The 17,715-nt window shown below is 38.0% G+C and overlaps 1 protein-coding gene across 1 annotated transcript; it reads left to right on the top strand.

Moving 5' to 3' along the window:
- Nucleotides 1–332: 332 nt before the first annotated feature.
- Nucleotides 333–17,313, top strand: PDCD10_3 (Programmed cell death protein 10). Its single transcript, XM_051208892.1, has 7 exons — nucleotides 333–385; nucleotides 8,203–8,305; nucleotides 8,343–8,396; nucleotides 8,436–8,559; nucleotides 8,601–8,727; nucleotides 8,763–8,927; nucleotides 11,779–17,313. The coding sequence occupies exons 2-7, from the start codon at nucleotides 8,207–8,209 to the stop codon at nucleotides 11,858–11,860; spliced, it is 651 nt and encodes a 216-aa protein (XP_051074299.1). The 5' UTR covers nucleotides 333–385; nucleotides 8,203–8,206; the 3' UTR covers nucleotides 11,861–17,313.
- The last annotated feature ends 402 nt before the right edge of the window (nucleotides 17,314–17,715 follow it).

Consider the following 17,715-nt stretch of genomic DNA (forward strand, 5'->3'; position numbering starts at 1 on the left):
TTAGTTCGAACAATAACCTAAGGGGTAACACCCAGAAACTGGAAACACAACATAGCAAGACGGAATGTAGACACAACTTCTACTCCTTAAGAGTTGTCAAAAGCTGGAATTCGCTGCCGGCCGAGCTAGTCCAAGCGACTTCTCAGGAGTCCTTCAAGAGGCAACTTGACCTATTCTTAAGGACCAAGGACAGCATCGCACTATGATTTACCAATTTCTTTTCCTCTTTTATTGTTAACATACCTAGGTTCCTGCCTGGAGGATTTGGTGATCCCCTGCTACTAGACACGGAAGCCTGTTAAGCGAAAGCTTCTTCTATTCCGTCCACAACCATTTGAACCATTTGAACCATTTTAGCGGGAGCGATTAATATTAACGATACAGGGTTAGTAAACGGTGGTTTTGGTGCTAACTTTTGACATTATGGCGAACTTGCGCCGACTAAAACCCCTCTACCCCCAAATTTTTACGACCAGAACTTTAGTAGATTATGTTAATAAACAGAAATGCGTTAATTTTGAGGTGATTTTAACTCAGGTCATTAGAAATAAAATTATGCTTTGCAACCATGCTGGTGATACACACGAAAGTTACGTCCATAGCAGTTTCCAAAGTAGTCTTTATTGGTTGTTATAGAGGTGTTCATCACACCTATGAAAACTTCAGTTTTCTTCGTTCCGAAATTATGTGATGCACATATATTCCTAGGCTCACAAACATCAGTTGAGACAGCGTTTGGCAAGTAGACTTTTCATCAGAACTTGCCTACTTCATGTAGCTGTCAGGTCAAAAACACCTAGGTTTTGTGTCATGTGGTCAAGCATGCCGTTTGTTTTTTATGTGCATAGTTGGTTCAACTCATCATACTTTTGTGTACAATAAGGTATCAGAGCATATTACTTAGAGTCATATAACGAAGAGTTGATTTCAATCATTTATAGTGCTTCACACTTCCTGGATCAAATGGTTCACATGTGAGTCTTGTCGCACTCCTTTTGTGACTAGTTCATAAGTTTCTTGGTGTTCAGTGTTGGTCCCTTTATTGCATCTCTAATTACTTTTTAATGTCAAGATTTCCAAAATCGTTTTGGTTTGTAAAATAATTGTTTTGTGTCCGCTTCTTAAGTGGCATTGTGGCAGACGGGTATATTTCTTTCTGGTCGTGGTTGGAATACGATGTGATAACTGCAACAAATGATGCCATGACAAATACAGTGAACTCACTATATCCGCTTATGGAGATTACAAATACGGTGAGCATAGGAAACTTGGAATTTATTGTCATTTGCTAACGTCAGAAGTAAATAATAGCAAAATTCAGTCATTTAGTTTCTCACTCTAAAGGATCGACAGAATAAGCTGTAGAGGTGGAGTTATTCAGTGCTTAAAGAGCACTGTAACCATACGAGATATCAAGACAGTGGTACATAAATCACGAACATTTGAGTTGGTGCAGTGCCGGCTTGGATGTAAAGAGTAAGACTAGTCGTAGTTTACCGTAGCCCTTAATGTATATTAGATTATTTCCTCTCAATTAGGTTGACTAATATATTAGCTAAGATCTGGGAGTTGGACGTTATCCCATCTGACTGGTCACAATCACTTATCGTCCCAATATATAAGAGAGGGTCAAAATCATCCTGTGATAACTATAGAGGGATTAGTTTAACTAATACAGTATCTAAAATACTAGTCTCGATAATTATCGGATGCCTAGCTAAGACTCGTGAACTGCAAACACGAGAGAATCAAGCTGGCTCCAGACCTGGTCGTGGCTGCACCGACCACATATTCATCATTCGTCAGGTCCTAGAACACAGGCATACTTATCGGCGTCCGACAATAATGGTCTTTTTTGAATTAAAAGCAGCATTTGACTCTGTAAACCGCGATATTCTGTCGCAGTGTCTGTTATTGAAAGGCGTACCTCAGAAGTACATAAACCTTGTATAGGCTCTTTACTCGAACACTACTAATCGAGTCAGAGCTTATGGCGAACTGTCATCTGCTTTTGTAACATCAAGCGGTGTCCGTCAAGGCTGTCCACTGTCTCCATTTTCGTTTAACTTCATCATAGACCTACTGATGAAAATAACGTTCTCGTCGACTGAATTATCGGGTATTGATCCCCTTCCAGGAGGTCCACTTATCGACTTAGAATACACAGATGACATAGTTCTGTTTGGTGAAGACGTTGATAAAATGCAGAGTCTTTTGGTAGCACTGAGCAACGATGCCAGAATTTTTGGAATGCACTTCTCTCCCTCTAAATGCAAGTTGTCGCTTCAGGACTGGTCTGCGTCAACACCTGAACTAAGGATAGGGAGTGAAGTAGTGGAACGCGTTGACAACTTCACTTATCTTGGAAGTCTGATCAACCCTAATGGGTTGGTGTCCGATGGAATCTCAGCACGCATTCGAAAAGCTCGTTTGGCTTTTGCCAACTTACGTCACCTATGGCGAAGGCGGGATATCCGTTTATCAATAAAAGGACTAGTATACTGCGCAGCAGTTTGTTCTATTCTACATTAGGGCTGCGAAACGTGACCATTAAGAGTAGAAGATACTCGTAAGCTATTAGTATTTGACCACAGATGCCTTAGAAATATTTCTGGCATCTGCTGGGATCACCGGGTAAGTAATAGTGAGGTTAGACGCAGGATATTAGGGAATGATGGTAAATCATTTGATGAGGTTATGAATCTTCATCGACTGAAATGGTTGGGTCACGTGTTACGTATGCCTGAACACCAATTACCACGACGTGCAATGCTAACCGGTATTGGAGATGGTTGGAAGAAAGTTAGAGGCGGCCAAACCAAAACGTGGCATCAGTGCTCGGAGACACTAACTTCTAGTCTGAGCCATGTTGGTAGATGCGGACTACTTGGTCGGGGTCCACGTGACTATCGTAACTAATGATTGGAGACTGTGGTTGACATGACTTAGAATCGATCACAATGGCGTAGGTGTTTACACTTTATGTCTTCCCTTAAAGTAACATTAAAATCACTTAATATCTTTCTTTCTACGAACTAATTCTTTCCTCCTGTACTACATCCTTATATGCAATCTTTCTTTTATGTATTATTACCATTGAATTAACTACTATGAATTTGGTGTTCATCTTGCTGTGCTAATGCGGTATGGCAACCTGGACCGATGCATATATGTGCCTGGTCCCACGTTGTAGCTGACTGACTGACTCAAACAAACTACAGTCCTGGTCAAACCAGTGCAGTACATTCATAATAGGTGACTTCAATGTACCTTTTATAAAGTCAGTCAGTAACAACGTAGAGCTTCTTACGTACGTACATCATTTCGAGTTGCCATACCACATTAGCACAGAGATGTAGTTGTTCATTCAAATCCCGTAGTGGTAGAGGTAGTAAGAGTATAAGCAGTAACCTTTTTAAAGTGAGCTTAGAGTCAGGTTCATCAAAAAGCCGTCTGACTAAAATCTTCTAGAAATCAAAATCTCGCTCTCTTTATTACAGTACATTATGGATCTCACCAGATGACATACATGGCGCTCATCTATCCTACACTTAATCACCACTCATAATGATAATTCTAATCAAGTACCCTTCACTCATAGGGAGAAGTAATGATTACTTACTTACTTTACTTACGCCTGTTACTCCCAATGGAGCATAGGCCGCCGACCAGCATTCTCCAACCCATCTGGTCATGGGCCTACCTTTCTAATTCCATCCAACTCTTGTTCATTTTTCTCATGTCTATCTCCATTTCTCGGCGTAATGTGTTCTTTGATCTTCCTCTTCCCCTCCGGCCATGAGGATTCCATGTGAGGGCTTGCCTTGTGACGCAGTTGGGTGCTTTCCCCAATCTGTGTCCTATTCACTTCCTGCACTTCTTCCTGATTTCTTCCTCCACTGGTTTCTGGTTTGTTCTCTCCTATAGTAGGTTGTTGCTGATAGTGTTTGGCCAACGAATCCCAAATATTTTGCGTAGACAGCTGTCAATAAACACTTGTATTTTCTGTATGATGACTTTCGTAGTTCTCCAGGTTTCCGCCCCATACAGTGGATCTGTCTTGACATTTGTATTGAAAATTCCGACCTTGGTGTTGGTTGACAGTTGTTTTGAGTTCCAGATGTTGTTCAGTTGTAAATATGCTGCTCTTGCTTTTCCGATTCGCGCCTTCACATCTGCATCAGACCCACCGTGTTCATCAATGATGCTGCCTAAATATGTAGAGGTTTTTACATCTTCCAAATCTTCTCTGTCAAGTGTGATGTAGTTGGTGCATGTTGTGTTGTATCAGAGAATCTTGCTTTTCCCTTTGTGTATGTTGAGACCTACTGCTGCTGAGGCTGCTGCTACACTAGTTGTCTTCTCTCGCATTTGTTGTTGTGTGTGCGATAGAAGAGCCAGATTGTTTGCGAAGTCTAGATCGTCCATCTGCATCCTAGCTGTCCACTGTATCCCATGCTTCTCCCCAGATGTTGACGTCTTCATGATCCAGTCGATCACCAGGAGAAAGAGAAAGGGTGATAGTAAGCAACCTTGCCTGACACCGGTTTTTACCTCTAACGAGTTTGTCACTTGTCCTCTATGCACGATTTTGTAGTTTAATCCATCATAGGAATTCCGTCTGATATTGACCATCTCCTCAGGTATGCCGCAATGTCATAGAAGCCTCCATAGTGTTGTCCTGTCCACGCTATCAAATGCTTTTTCGTAGTCAATGAATTTGATGTAGAGTGATGAATTTCATTCAATTGATTGCTCCACAATGATCCGTAGTGTTGCGATTTTGTCTGTACACTATTGATCCTTACGGAATCCGGCCTGTTGGCCTCGACGTTGGGTGTCTACGGAGTCTTTCATTTTGTTTAACAGCACCGATTTGAAGACTTTTCCTGGTATTGAGAGATGCCCCTGTAGTTCATACACTTTCTGAGGTCGCCTTTCTTTGGTATCTTGATCAGGTATCCTTTTCTCCAGTCTGTTAGCGCTTGTTCTTCATCCCAAATCTTGCTGAAGTGAATGTGCAATATCCTTGCAGTTACTGCTACATCTGCTTTCAGTGCCTCTGCTGGAATGTTGTCTGATCCTGCTGCTGTGCCGCTTTTGATTTGTCTGATGGCCATGCTGATTTCTTCAATTGTTGGTGGGCCAACATTGATTGGGAGGTCCGTGGGTGCTGCTTCGATATTCGGTGGTTTCAGTGGAGCTGGTCGATTCAAGAGTTCTTTGAAGTGTTCTACCCACCTGTTTCGTTGTTCTTCAATGTTGGTGATTACCTCGCCTTCCTTGCTTTTCACTGGTCGTTCTGTTTTGCGGCGATTTCCAGAGAGTTTCTTTGTTGTGTCATACAATTGTCTCATGTTTCCTTCTCTTGAAGCCTTTTCCGCCGTCGTTGCTAAATCTTCTACATATTTACGTTTGTCGGTTCTGATGCTCCTCTTCACTTGTTTGTTTACTCCTGTGTATCCAGCTTGTGCCTTGGCTTTATCTGCTCTTGTTCGACTGATATTGATTACTGCCTTCTTGTTCCTTTTTCCTTGAATCTTATCCAGTGTATCAACAGTGATCCATTCCTTGTGATGGTGCTTCTTGTGACCCAGGACCTCATGACATGTTGAAGTGATTGCCTCTTTGATCCTCTTCCAGTTGCTCTCCACAGTAGTTTCTTCTCCATTGAGTAGATCATAAAAGGCCTGGAACTTATTGCTGAGGACTATCTTGAATTTGTTGAGTTTGTTAGTATCCTGAAGAAAGGTTGTATTGAACTTTTGTGATATTTTCCGCCCCATTGTCCAGTGCTTCTTGAGTTTCAATTTCATCTTGGCGACCAGTAAGTGATGATCTGATGCTATATCAGCTCCTCTCTTGGTTCTCACGTCCTCTATAGTCCTCCTGAACGTTTTGTTGACGTAAATATGGTCGATTTGGTTCTGTATAGTGTGATCCGGTGATGTCCACATGGTTTTGTGTGTGCGTTTGTACGGGAATATAGTCCCGCCTATGACCAGTTTATTGAAGGCACATAGGTTTGAAAATCTCTCATTATTTTCGTTCCTTTCTCCCAGTCCGTGTCGTCCCATGATGTCTTCATATCCAGTGTTGTCCATTCCGACCTTGGCGTTTAGGTCTGCCATCAGAATGGTCAAGTCCTTTGTTGGGCACTTCTTGACAATTGACTGCAGCCTATTGTAGAATTGATCTTTAACGTCTTCATTGTAGTCGTTGGTAGGCGCATAGCATTGGATGAAGTTTATTGTCATGCCCTCTTTCTTTGTTTTGAAGGAGGCTTTGATGATCCTTGATCCATGAGATTCCCATCCTATAAGTGCCTTTTGTGCTTGTTTAGACAGCATCAGTGTAACTCCTTGTGTATGTGGAGCATTTTCTTCTTCATGGCTGGAGTATAACAGAAGCTCCCTTGAAGCTAGTCGTTGTTGTCCAACTTGCGTCCAATGTGTTTCACTGATCCCAAGTACCTCTAGGTTGTATCTCCTCATTTCTGCAGCAATTTGGAAGACTCTCCCGGTCTCTCACACTGTACAAACATTCCATGTGCCTAAATAAATGGTTGCTCTGGTTGTCAGAAGGGGCATCGGCCTCGTGACTTCCGAAGGAACTCAGCTTTCACCATGAGGTGTCATAACTCTTCTAAATGAAGACCTCTCAGGGCAGAGTTTAAATTATCTGAATAATTTTTCCTGGTTACCTTTTTTAGCGAGTTAGTTTTCTACGGGATGGGGTCGCTAATCCCGTGCCCAGCCCTCCTTTATCCGGGCTTGGGGCTGGCGGTAGCCCCAGAGGGGCTCCTGGCGTAGTCAGGAGTAATCTTAGGGTCGTCATATTCAAGTTGATTGTTGTTATCCAACCCCGCGATCCATCTTAATATATGGAAGGCAGATGTAAAAGTGATCAGCTCTGTGGCCTTAAATGAGAAAATATGCACAGAAGTGCCAGTAGAAGTCACGGAGCCACTTCTGCCAGTTATACAGCTAAGCAGTTAAACCATTTATGCCCCTGGAAAGTTCCGGTAAAGAATAGGCAGTTCCATCCCCGGATAAACTGGAACATTCAACTTCTATTGAGAAAAGAGAAAGTAAACGTTGCAACATCTTGGAAAAGTAAATGCAATAGAACGCTGCAAGTCGATCCGGAAAAAGTGCAAAAACAATATACGAAAATCACTTTTCACAAACTGCAGCTAGGAAGTTAAAGCGACTGTCCTTATATATCAATCATAGAACAAGGACGGAACCCATGGATTCCCAGTTTAATTACGAGAGTTCATCCTAGTTGATAGAGCGAATCTAGGATAGAGTAGAAGCCATGAGTGAAGACTTCGTGACTATTTCCACTCACGAGCCTCCTGTCAATATAGGACTAGCCCCCGAAACTGTCGCCGAATCGGTCACTCATTGTGGACTTACGCCAGAATGAGTCACCAAAAGGACTAAGCAATTTAGACAAAATAATCAGGATCGAATACGTTACACTCCTGGCTCCGTTCCAAGTCTCTTATTTTTCATACCCCATGTAAATAAATTCCCACGTATTGTAAAGTCTCTGATGCCACTTTACTCTGATGTCAACATGTGGCGAAAAGTAACTGAGAGTACCGTTGCTTGTGGATTTCTGGCCGATCTAGACGTTTGGCAAGCTGATTTAAATTGTGGTTAATGCCCTATCAATACAGTTATATTTCTACATTCACATTGGACACATACGTAAATAGCGAAACATGGGGAAAACATCAGTGTCCTTAGTCCTGTATCATAGCCATCTGGCAGTAATAGTGGGTCGCAATCTTCGAACCGCACCATACTGCCGTGCAGTTGTGTCTGAAGGGTTGAGAACCATGTGAGCATCAAGACGAACATTTATCAAGTTGGATACAAATATGCTTGCCATGGTATGTACAGCCGTAGTGAGATCCAGACTTGGAGATTTCTCATGCTCCAAGGCCCTGCTTAATTGACTCGAACATCTTGAAAAAAGTATTGAGGATAACTACCCGTGCAATTCCGGAATTCTAAGGCTTACCATACACAGTAGGGGTTGAGAATTTAGATCTATTTTTTTGTATGGGATACTAAGTGGGGATCTTTCTATCTTTGTCCTTAGGGTATGATATACTTGTTTCAAGCATTTACTGGTTTCTAAAGAATTTTGTACCTTACTCAGCACTTACTTTTGTGCACTTCCTTACAGGAATATGGCTGGAAGTAGGTGGCCGGCTGCAGTGGCTCCTACTAACAGAGTCGGCAATGCTTCTCGAGCAAAACAAGTTATTTTCGAACCTACATTTGCCAAAGTATGTCTTTATCATACGAAGTATAGATTTTATTAAGATGGAAAAAGAGAATTACGCTTTAACTCAGCGACTAAAGGAAGCTTTCTATAAGGTAAGTTTGAATTAGGATACAAATTCGTGCCTATATTAGGTAGAGAAGCGGTATCCTGGTTTCAGTAAAGATTTCATGATTGGCTTGCTTCAGCGGATGGGAGTCGATAGTGAAATCGACGTGACTGAAACGTGTTTACGGATTGCTGCTCTTCAGGAGTGTGGTATTGCCTTTGATGTTTTTTTAGATTGCATGTAATTTCAGATAATCCAAGGACGTCAAGAAATCCTAGAGTTTTGGAGTTGGAACTTACGGCTAAGACCCTGAAAACTATTCTTAGTAGCATACCTGATGAAATTATCGACCGCAGAGCATTTATAGAAGTCATCAAGTAATTCAATTGTTCAACAAAAGTTATTTACTTAGAGGAATAGCAGATGCGATAAAGATGTTGTTAGCTGCTGTGGGTGCGTTTTATGATACGTTACCACCAGGAACACAAAAGAAATGTCTTGAAGATCAAAAACGAAAATTTATCACCTACTGTCGTAAATTTAGTGACACTTTGAAGCAGTACTTTAGGAACAACGAGTTAGTGTGGAATTGTTTAACTATAAATTCGATTTTTACTGTTTCTTGTCTTTTGGTAGCCATCAAAAGTAAACTTAATAAAGATGAAAAACGGCTTCCCTCACAAATGTTTAGTAAAGCTACTGTAGGTATGATACTCTCATCTTAAGCTGTTTATCATCTCGCTTTCTAATTAGACACTCCACTTAGTTCGACTTCTGAGTTTTATTTAAAATAGTGTACTGGCGAGCTAAGGTTTTTTCTTGTTTCGATTCATTGTTGTCAGTTATTCAGTATTTCGTATTTAATAACTCTAATCGCACTATACGCTGTTTATTCCACTGTTTTTTTTCTCTCTCATCGTCCTCTTGTTTTAGATGTAATGCGTTGACTTTGTCTGACCAGTAATTGGAGTTAGTGGTGTTGTAATTCAATATGTTAAGCACTCAACTTTTAACCTATACTTGACGTGTCTAAAATCTGCCTTAAATACTTCGGCTAAAGCAGTTAGGTTGCAGATCATACCGTAAATTCACAAAAACCCGACAGATGAATATGTTCTAAATTGTACTAGATTTATTGAGCGTAAGCCATCAATAGTTAAACATCGTCATCTCCTTCCATCTGTATACTGATCTTTATTTGTTTTATGAGGTTAAATTTATCTCAGTCCGATGAATTTTGACAAGTTCTATCGAGACCGACTATATCGTACAGGGGCTAAAACAGGTCTCGGTGTGTTGGTTATGTACCTATTAATTCTACTTTTTCACCGGGAACACTAATTGTGAGGTCCGCTTATGCCACACGGTTGCCCAAGTCGAAGTAGATTGGACGGATCTCTGACCTATGACTTAGTGTCTAAGTTGCCTTAATCACTGAACTACGGCTCCGTTAACCTGTTAAATGGTTTCAGAATTACATCAGGGACAAGATTTTTAGCAGTTGTTTGTTGTACGAAACTTTTAAATAACTAGTAAATTAGTTCAAAGGCTTCATTTTTGGTTCATTTCTGTTTTTGTTCACCAGTGACGTACTTAGTATTCTGTTCATGATTTTTTGAGATTTCGGAGTGCGGTGTTCTCCAATCTTCATCAAGTACGTTTCCTTATTTGTTTATGCAGTATCGGGTCGCGTTCAAGTTGTCTCGGGATTGTCGTGAAGGATTATTATATTACAGTTTACTATCATAACACGACTACAATAATAAATCATAATACTATGCTGTTATTTGTTTGATCGGCTTGATGACTTCGTTTAATCTTTTTTAACTGTTTCTTTCTTATCTACTACTTGGGTATGAGCTTGACACCATAGACCTGGTATTCTAGAAAGTATCCACAAATGATCCGGGGATAGAGTATGGAAAATGCTTCTCTCCTGTATTTTTTTTGGAAGTCTTAAATGAGATGGGTATACGGTTTTTCAAGTCTTATGGGTTTCAGCTCTATACAAGATACTAAACTATTATATATATATATATATATATATATATATATATATATATATATATATATAGTTGTTGATCTGTACGTTTAGTAATAAGTTAGATGACTGATTTATTTAATTCACCTAAAATTGGGTATAAAGATGCCGGAATTTCATGAACCACTCAAAAGGGAGTGAGGCAGAACACAAAATAGGTGAACTAGAATAGTATATAGAAGAAGACATAATTCTGTAAAAATACGACCAACAAAGACTCGCAGTTTAGAAAATTCATCACATTTTTTTGGATTATGCAGAAACACTGCAGCAGGATTGCCATTGGCTTCTATTTTGAGCCATGTCGAATAGTGTTTCAAGAATTGTGTCGAACCATATTTAGAACCTCGATTAGAGATTCTCGATGTCCCATACATCTACTTTCCATACAACATAGCCATGTCATAAACTGACCACCTCCTCTTTTTTTCCGATCAATTCAGGGGTTATTGAATAATGCACGAAGTAGAAGCTCCTGTGATGATATTCTTTACACATTCTCAAGCCATCGACGTCAAAGTTTCAAGATGGTGGCACTGGTAAAATTACCGTCACTGTACCGAAACACAAATCACAGGTTTGAGATCTATGGCTACGTACTTCGGAACTTTCCAGAATATCAATTACAAAGTTTATGGGGATTGGTGGGATTTACCAGTCCTACTTAATCCCACTGCTGAAATGAGACGATTAAGAGTGTAGTTATATGCTATCGTTTTCCATGAAGTGTTTGTTTACAGGGGTTTTATGATATTCTCAGGCACACCCTTCAACAAATAATCATAAAGCATAGTCCTGTCTTGCAAATAGAAGGTGCCCCTGATATCAAGAAGCTAACTGTTAATCTGCAATAAAAGTGGTTGTGTTCTGACATTCGATGATGTGTGTGGAAATGATCAACATACCTATAACCAGATCAAAAACTGGCGTACTCCTTGCAGATCAGTCTATATATATAGTCAAATGATTGCGTGTATGCTGGAATATTTAGATCATATTTAATAACTTAATGCTCATATGCTCATATTGCTTATCGTTTATGGCTAACACGACAACCTTAGCGACCGTCTTACATCGGAGTTATTTCTAATTAACTGTGATTACATACATGATATCACTTCTCGAATATTCCCGGATTTGACGTGTTCGGGTGTCTAGTTTCATAGTTATTTTGTGTAGTTCGTAAAGGTTCTCAGTTTGACTAGGTTGATTTACAAACATTGATCATCATTAGGACGTTATAATGAGATAAGGAAATTTTCTGTACGTTTGTAATTTCTATGAATTTTATTTAATATTGATTTAATCTCCACTGTCCAGAAAATCAACCATTCTTGTGTTATTTAAACTGAATTAATTCTCAATTGTTTGACCTTTCCTTTTTTAGTCAAACTGTGGTTTTCAGCAGCGCAAACCTTCTAGTTAGTCAAACCAACCTAATTTTGTTTGTGGTTCATGATGTAGATTGAAGAAAAGTGAAAAATGCCACCATTGTTAATATTTTGTGCTTACTTCGGATTATATTTCCTTATGAATGTGATTTATGAATAGTTGAAAAATTAGTTTTTACTTTTGTGTAAACATCTATAGTAAACTGGTTACTTTTTTTAAACATTAAAATTGCGATTTCGCGTTACCTTTTTCCAAATATTTGACTAAGTGACAAATTATTTTGCATCATTACTTATACTTTCTTTATTTCCAGCTCCTTGTAAATTGAGAATAAAAGCTTTTTACGAAATAGGATATAAAATTATTTGTGCTTCAAGTTTGACTTTTACGCTGCATAGTGTGACCTTTTTGACAAACCATATAAACTTTTACAATTTATTTAGCTACTTGTGATAGATGATCTTAAAATAATCATAGAACTAAAGTAGACTATATCTGACTGATCCCATTAGTCAGTTCCCACCATACATTCATCTATGTTTTCTAAATACTTAATTACTTATTATACACGGCTGATTTTAAGCCTAAAAGAATAGCAGACAAGGTAATTCAGTAAGTTTATCGTTTTGGTCTGATATCTAATGCACGATAATGTTCGTGGATTCACTACATTCAGACGACAATTGAAGCGTGGATTTTTTGTTTACATTTATGCTTTTTTTAGAGTGAACAATTAAGCCTAATGGAAGTATTTGTAGGTCAGAATGAGAATTCTGATTGCTTTGTTACCTGAGCTGGATGGTTTAATCATAAAGCTTTTATTGTTAATATAAACTTCAGTGAGAAATATTATTAGAATTTCTCTACAATTTTCTCCCTACTTGTCCTGTTGACCTAGAATTTGGTTGGCTGTTGCCTATAGGTGTGTTGCCGCTGTTTACTTTGATTGTTTGGCCCTCAAAACTTGGCGTTGTATATAGTTTTTCTTGTTCGTTGCCAATGACTGATTGACAAATTTGTCTTCTAGAGTGCGATGTTGGCGATTATTAAACATGCTCGGAAGGTAGACTGCTGGTCACTTTTTGCCTGGTATTTACTAGGCCAATTCAATCATTCTATACTGGATCTAAATTCATGACGAACACTAGTAATACGGAAATATTTTTAATGGATTGTGGGGCATCCGTCATATATACAGTGGAAACAACTCACCGTACAGCCCACATAGTTTTATGTTCATTTCACATGTGTAGAGCCATGTGTAGAAAGACCCGTAATCCTATATCAAAGCAGTACTTATGTCAACTTGTTCGTGAATAGTGGCAAGCTTTTATCACATTCAATGCATAATTAGTGTGCGTAGGATACGTAGATGGGTCTTTCTACACATGGCTCTGCACACGTGAAATGAACATAAAACTATGTGGGCTGTACGGTGAGTTGTTTCCACTGTAAATATGACGGATATTGCACAATCCATTAAAAATATTTTCGTATTACTAGTGTTCGTTATGATTAGTTGTTGTCTGTTTTATCATCCCTATCCTTATTCACTTCACTTTGACTCTCGCGTATTGTTTTATACTACTTAATAATATCCAGTAAATTGTTGTATTCTTAGCAATTTCTGCGCTTACGTTGTAACACAAGTTTGTCGTGTAATATCCCGAAATATTTACATATACTTATAACATATATTGTATTTATCATTATAATTACTATGTCTCGATTGCTGTAGCAGTTATCCACAGTTTTGTGCATTTTTTTAAACGCAACGGTTTCCATATAGTTTTTTCTTGGTTCTGATTTTGCTTGTTGGTAAATTGTTACCAAGTTTAGACACAACTATCAGCTGTCTTTTGCACTATCGTATGTTGTGATTATTTTTTGTTACTGTTGCAGGAAGCTCTTTTTATTTCATATAAAAGGACGCGTTAAGCACTGCAGATACCTCACAAGTTGAGGTTTGTAACTCAATTTTGTATATTAAATAAAGAACCGCTATTTTAGACAACCCGTTGTTTTGTGAACTTCGATTTTGCACGTATCTCAGTTGGGTGACTTGGACACTTCGATAAACTTAACATGATTTATGATCCACACCATATCTTCCTTCGTTCAGGCAAACATAATCGGGGTTCCGCACCCACAGTTATCTGTAGAAACCAACTGAAAGGGTTCATAACTAAAAACATTCGATAGGCAGAACACTTTCACTTACTTTTCGATGAAGTTTTGTTCTCTGAGCTGAATGGTTTAGTCGTAGAGCTTTCATTGTTCTTCTGAACGACATCATCAGCACAAACTCCAGGTAGAAGTCTACCTGAGCTACAAATCTTTACCATCTCACTTTCACTTACATTCTGTTAGTGTTGCATGTCGAACCGAGGCAAATTGCTTCAGGAAAACATGTATACATTTCAATTTGCTCATAGTACTGAATTCTCCTCACTTGGTTAGCATCCCCACCATAGCATACAAGTACTTTTTCACTACGTAAGGTTGAAAGCACATAACTGAAACTCACAGCCTGGAAAACCATAGATTTCAAATTATTGACATAATGAACGGTAATGGTCTCTCCAGAATTGTCTTCGACATATTTAACAATCTGCTCAGGGTGACTCCCAGTTTTTGTCATCCGTATAACAACTAGCAACTGATCAACATTTAATTTCATGTACCACGCATCATATGTCAGTTACTTCTCATCACAATAATGGTTGTGGATCATCTTAGATGAAGCTATTATATACCGATTGAGATCATACCTCAAACGAAACATGGCTTTGCAACCAGTAAACTTTGATCTATACATAAGTTTGTATAATAACAGTTATTCACTCTGACCATGACCCTCCGGCTTCCTTTTATGGCCAGAACAACAGATATACACTACGTTCTGGTAGCTGATCTCTGGCTTTCCAATGTTCAGTTTGCTTTCATGCACGTCGTGATGCGTTCAAGTCATCCAATAATGTTACATGGTATATTTTCAATAACAAACCTTCCGTGATAGATCGTTAGCATCTCTGACTTGGTCCCAGGTTGTCAGGTGCCCGGGTCTCATGACCCTTTCGAAAACACTGGTGTCCTTACAGACTGGATATTCAGTGTTAGTTTGACTCGTTGATGGGATAGGGTTGTCCATAATACTGAAGAAACTAGACCGGAGATCGTTTTCTTTCATTGCTCTTGATAACATCATAAATGACAGGAACGAACATGCAGATAGAAAATCCCACGTGGCAGCAACATTTATTCTAGCTAAAAGACGCTAACTCTGTTTTCGATATCTACAAAATAATACTCAAAACAAAACGGATTAATATTTTATCATATGAGCATATAAACACGCCTGGAAGAATATACTGATTTGAGTAGTAGTAGTAGTAGCAAGAGGAGAAAACGTAACTGATTCAAAAATGTTAACGCCAAAATTTAGAGGACCATATGAATTACAGAATTTCAGCACACTGAAAGACTAAATTTTGCAGCGACACGAAAAAGCCAGTGGGATAACAGACCTAGACAAGCCGACGGCCGTTGCTTGCAAAGATGGTTGAGATGATGATTCCCGCTTCATTCTGATTAGCCACCAAGTGGGCTGCCAAAATTGCGAATCAGATTTGAGTTCATTTCCATTCAAAAAATAGTGAATACGAAATTGAATGAAGATGATCTTAATTATAAATAATTGTATGTTGTGTATTGTATTGTCTGGTGATTAGTCGATGATAATAATATCGCATTATTTATTTTTATTCTTATTACTATGTTATATCCTAGCGGAGGTTAAATTATAGGTAACTTTTGAGAGCTGTTAATGGACTAATATTATACATGTATTTTCATTGTATAATTATTGGGTAACTAGATTATGCTTATTTATATTCCTCTTATCATAAGCTTTATTTTGATTTATGGACTATTCACGATTTGCTATCCTTAAGTTTTACCTAGTTTATTAATTACTCTTTCTCACTATCACAGTCACTCTTTGGCTTAATCTTGTACACTCGTTATTTTTTATTTGTGGTATGATGTGGTCTGGTTGGCTTGTATATAAACTAGGTATGTTTGAAATATATGATCCATATGATGGGAGTTGTTACTGACATTCTAGACTTAACAGGCAGGGCTAGGCAGTAAAAGGACCAATGAGGACACTAAGCTGCTCTTACCTGTCAATACGTCATTGGTTCGACACAGTGCTAAAATCGTACAATTATTATGGATTGGTGATTTTACCACGTCATATATTAATCAGGCACAAGTCACGACACATTATATCGTAAAAACATGATATATTTTTATCCTTTTCTGAACTCCACTGGCTTTGAGGACCAGTTTTTTTTAAGAACTTCCATTGCTGGCAAAATACTTCTTATAGGTCAAACCGATACTGATTGATGAGTGATTGTGTATCTAATAGAAGACAACTGAAAACAGAGTTATAGTCTATACGAAGGATTAAAAGCGTCCTTCATATATTTCACACATTACAGTTCTCAAAATATGGTAATAAAATTTATTGATCATTAAAAATTCAAGTGTCTTGTCTATTTCTTGATTTTAGAACAAGTCACCAAAAATGTCACAAGTTCTTTACTATTCATGAACGTATTTATAAAGTAAATAATACCATTAATGAGATAGTTGAGAAGATTTGTAACTCAGGTGGATGATTTTGACTTCTACCTGAAGTTCGTGCTGATGATATCGTTCAGAAGAACGATGAAAGCTCCACGACCAAATCATACAGCTCAGAGAACAAAACTTCATCGAAAACAAACAATGAAGTCGTACGTTATGCTGATAAGACAATCACCAAGCAGACATGACTAAATTTAAACATAATAGGAATAAGGAATTAGTTATCATGTGAAATCGTTAGTATGACACAAAAATAAATATATGTTATCTGTTGCATGAACAAATAGTATTGTTAAAGAAGCATGATTGTTAAAATCACAGGCAATATGAAGTTTTATCTTCTGAAGTGTTTAGTTATAGTCTGGATTACATGATATACTTTTGACGAGGTTGTTTAAGACATTTCAAAGAATAGATCATTTCGAGTTAATCATTGATAGATTGAAATGAATGCTTCTGTCGATCTGTTGGCCTTACTTATTGCATGAATTCCATAAAATTAATCTCCGAAATTTCAAGTTCATGCATGTGCAGATATGGTTCGAACTCACACCCATAACTGTCTTTTCGACATAATTTGTTACTATAATATCAATAAACTTAAAATATAGTATAGAGCATTTTTTTTAGTGAAATTGTTTTGAACTGACTTCATTCAAATCAAACATTCATAATTTTAATCAACAGTAGTATTTCACTTTTAAGGAAGCTATACTAGTGAATTTCATGTTACTTGTGGAACGTTGATTTTCTCACTATTGCTCTACTAAACAGAGTGTGTTCTACATTGCTTACTGACTTTCATTAGTTGTCCAAATAATAATAACTTGGTAAGCATTTTCTCCGTTAGGATATACCTTTTGGTAAACTAGAAATGGCTCAAATAAGTCAATTCACTTATCTCAATTATAATTTCTAAAAGTATAAATATCAAGGAATTGTACTTGTTTAGCAGTTTAAATCTGGAATCGGTCAGTAATATGAAATTGCATTATTGTCTAGTTTGTTGATGTCATGATTATCAGTGAAATATCTGCACTAGTTTCCTATTATTTCTAAGATTAAAAAAAGTTCGAGTGGTTTCAACCCCCCTTTTAGTATTATTTCTCATTATAAGTAAGAGAGCATTGTATTAACGTAGTTAAGGAAATGAAATTGAGCTAATAATTTTTAGTTTATACGAATCAATAATTATGGTGACAACAGTATTGAATATTAATTCACGAGGAAATTACATAGTTTTTAATATTTTGCGTTTTGAAGACAAAATCCGAGA

This window comes from Schistosoma haematobium, chromosome 1 (genome assembly GCF_000699445.3).
Source record: "Schistosoma haematobium chromosome 1, whole genome shotgun sequence".
Taxonomy (NCBI): Eukaryota; Metazoa; Platyhelminthes; class Trematoda; order Strigeidida; family Schistosomatidae; genus Schistosoma; species Schistosoma haematobium.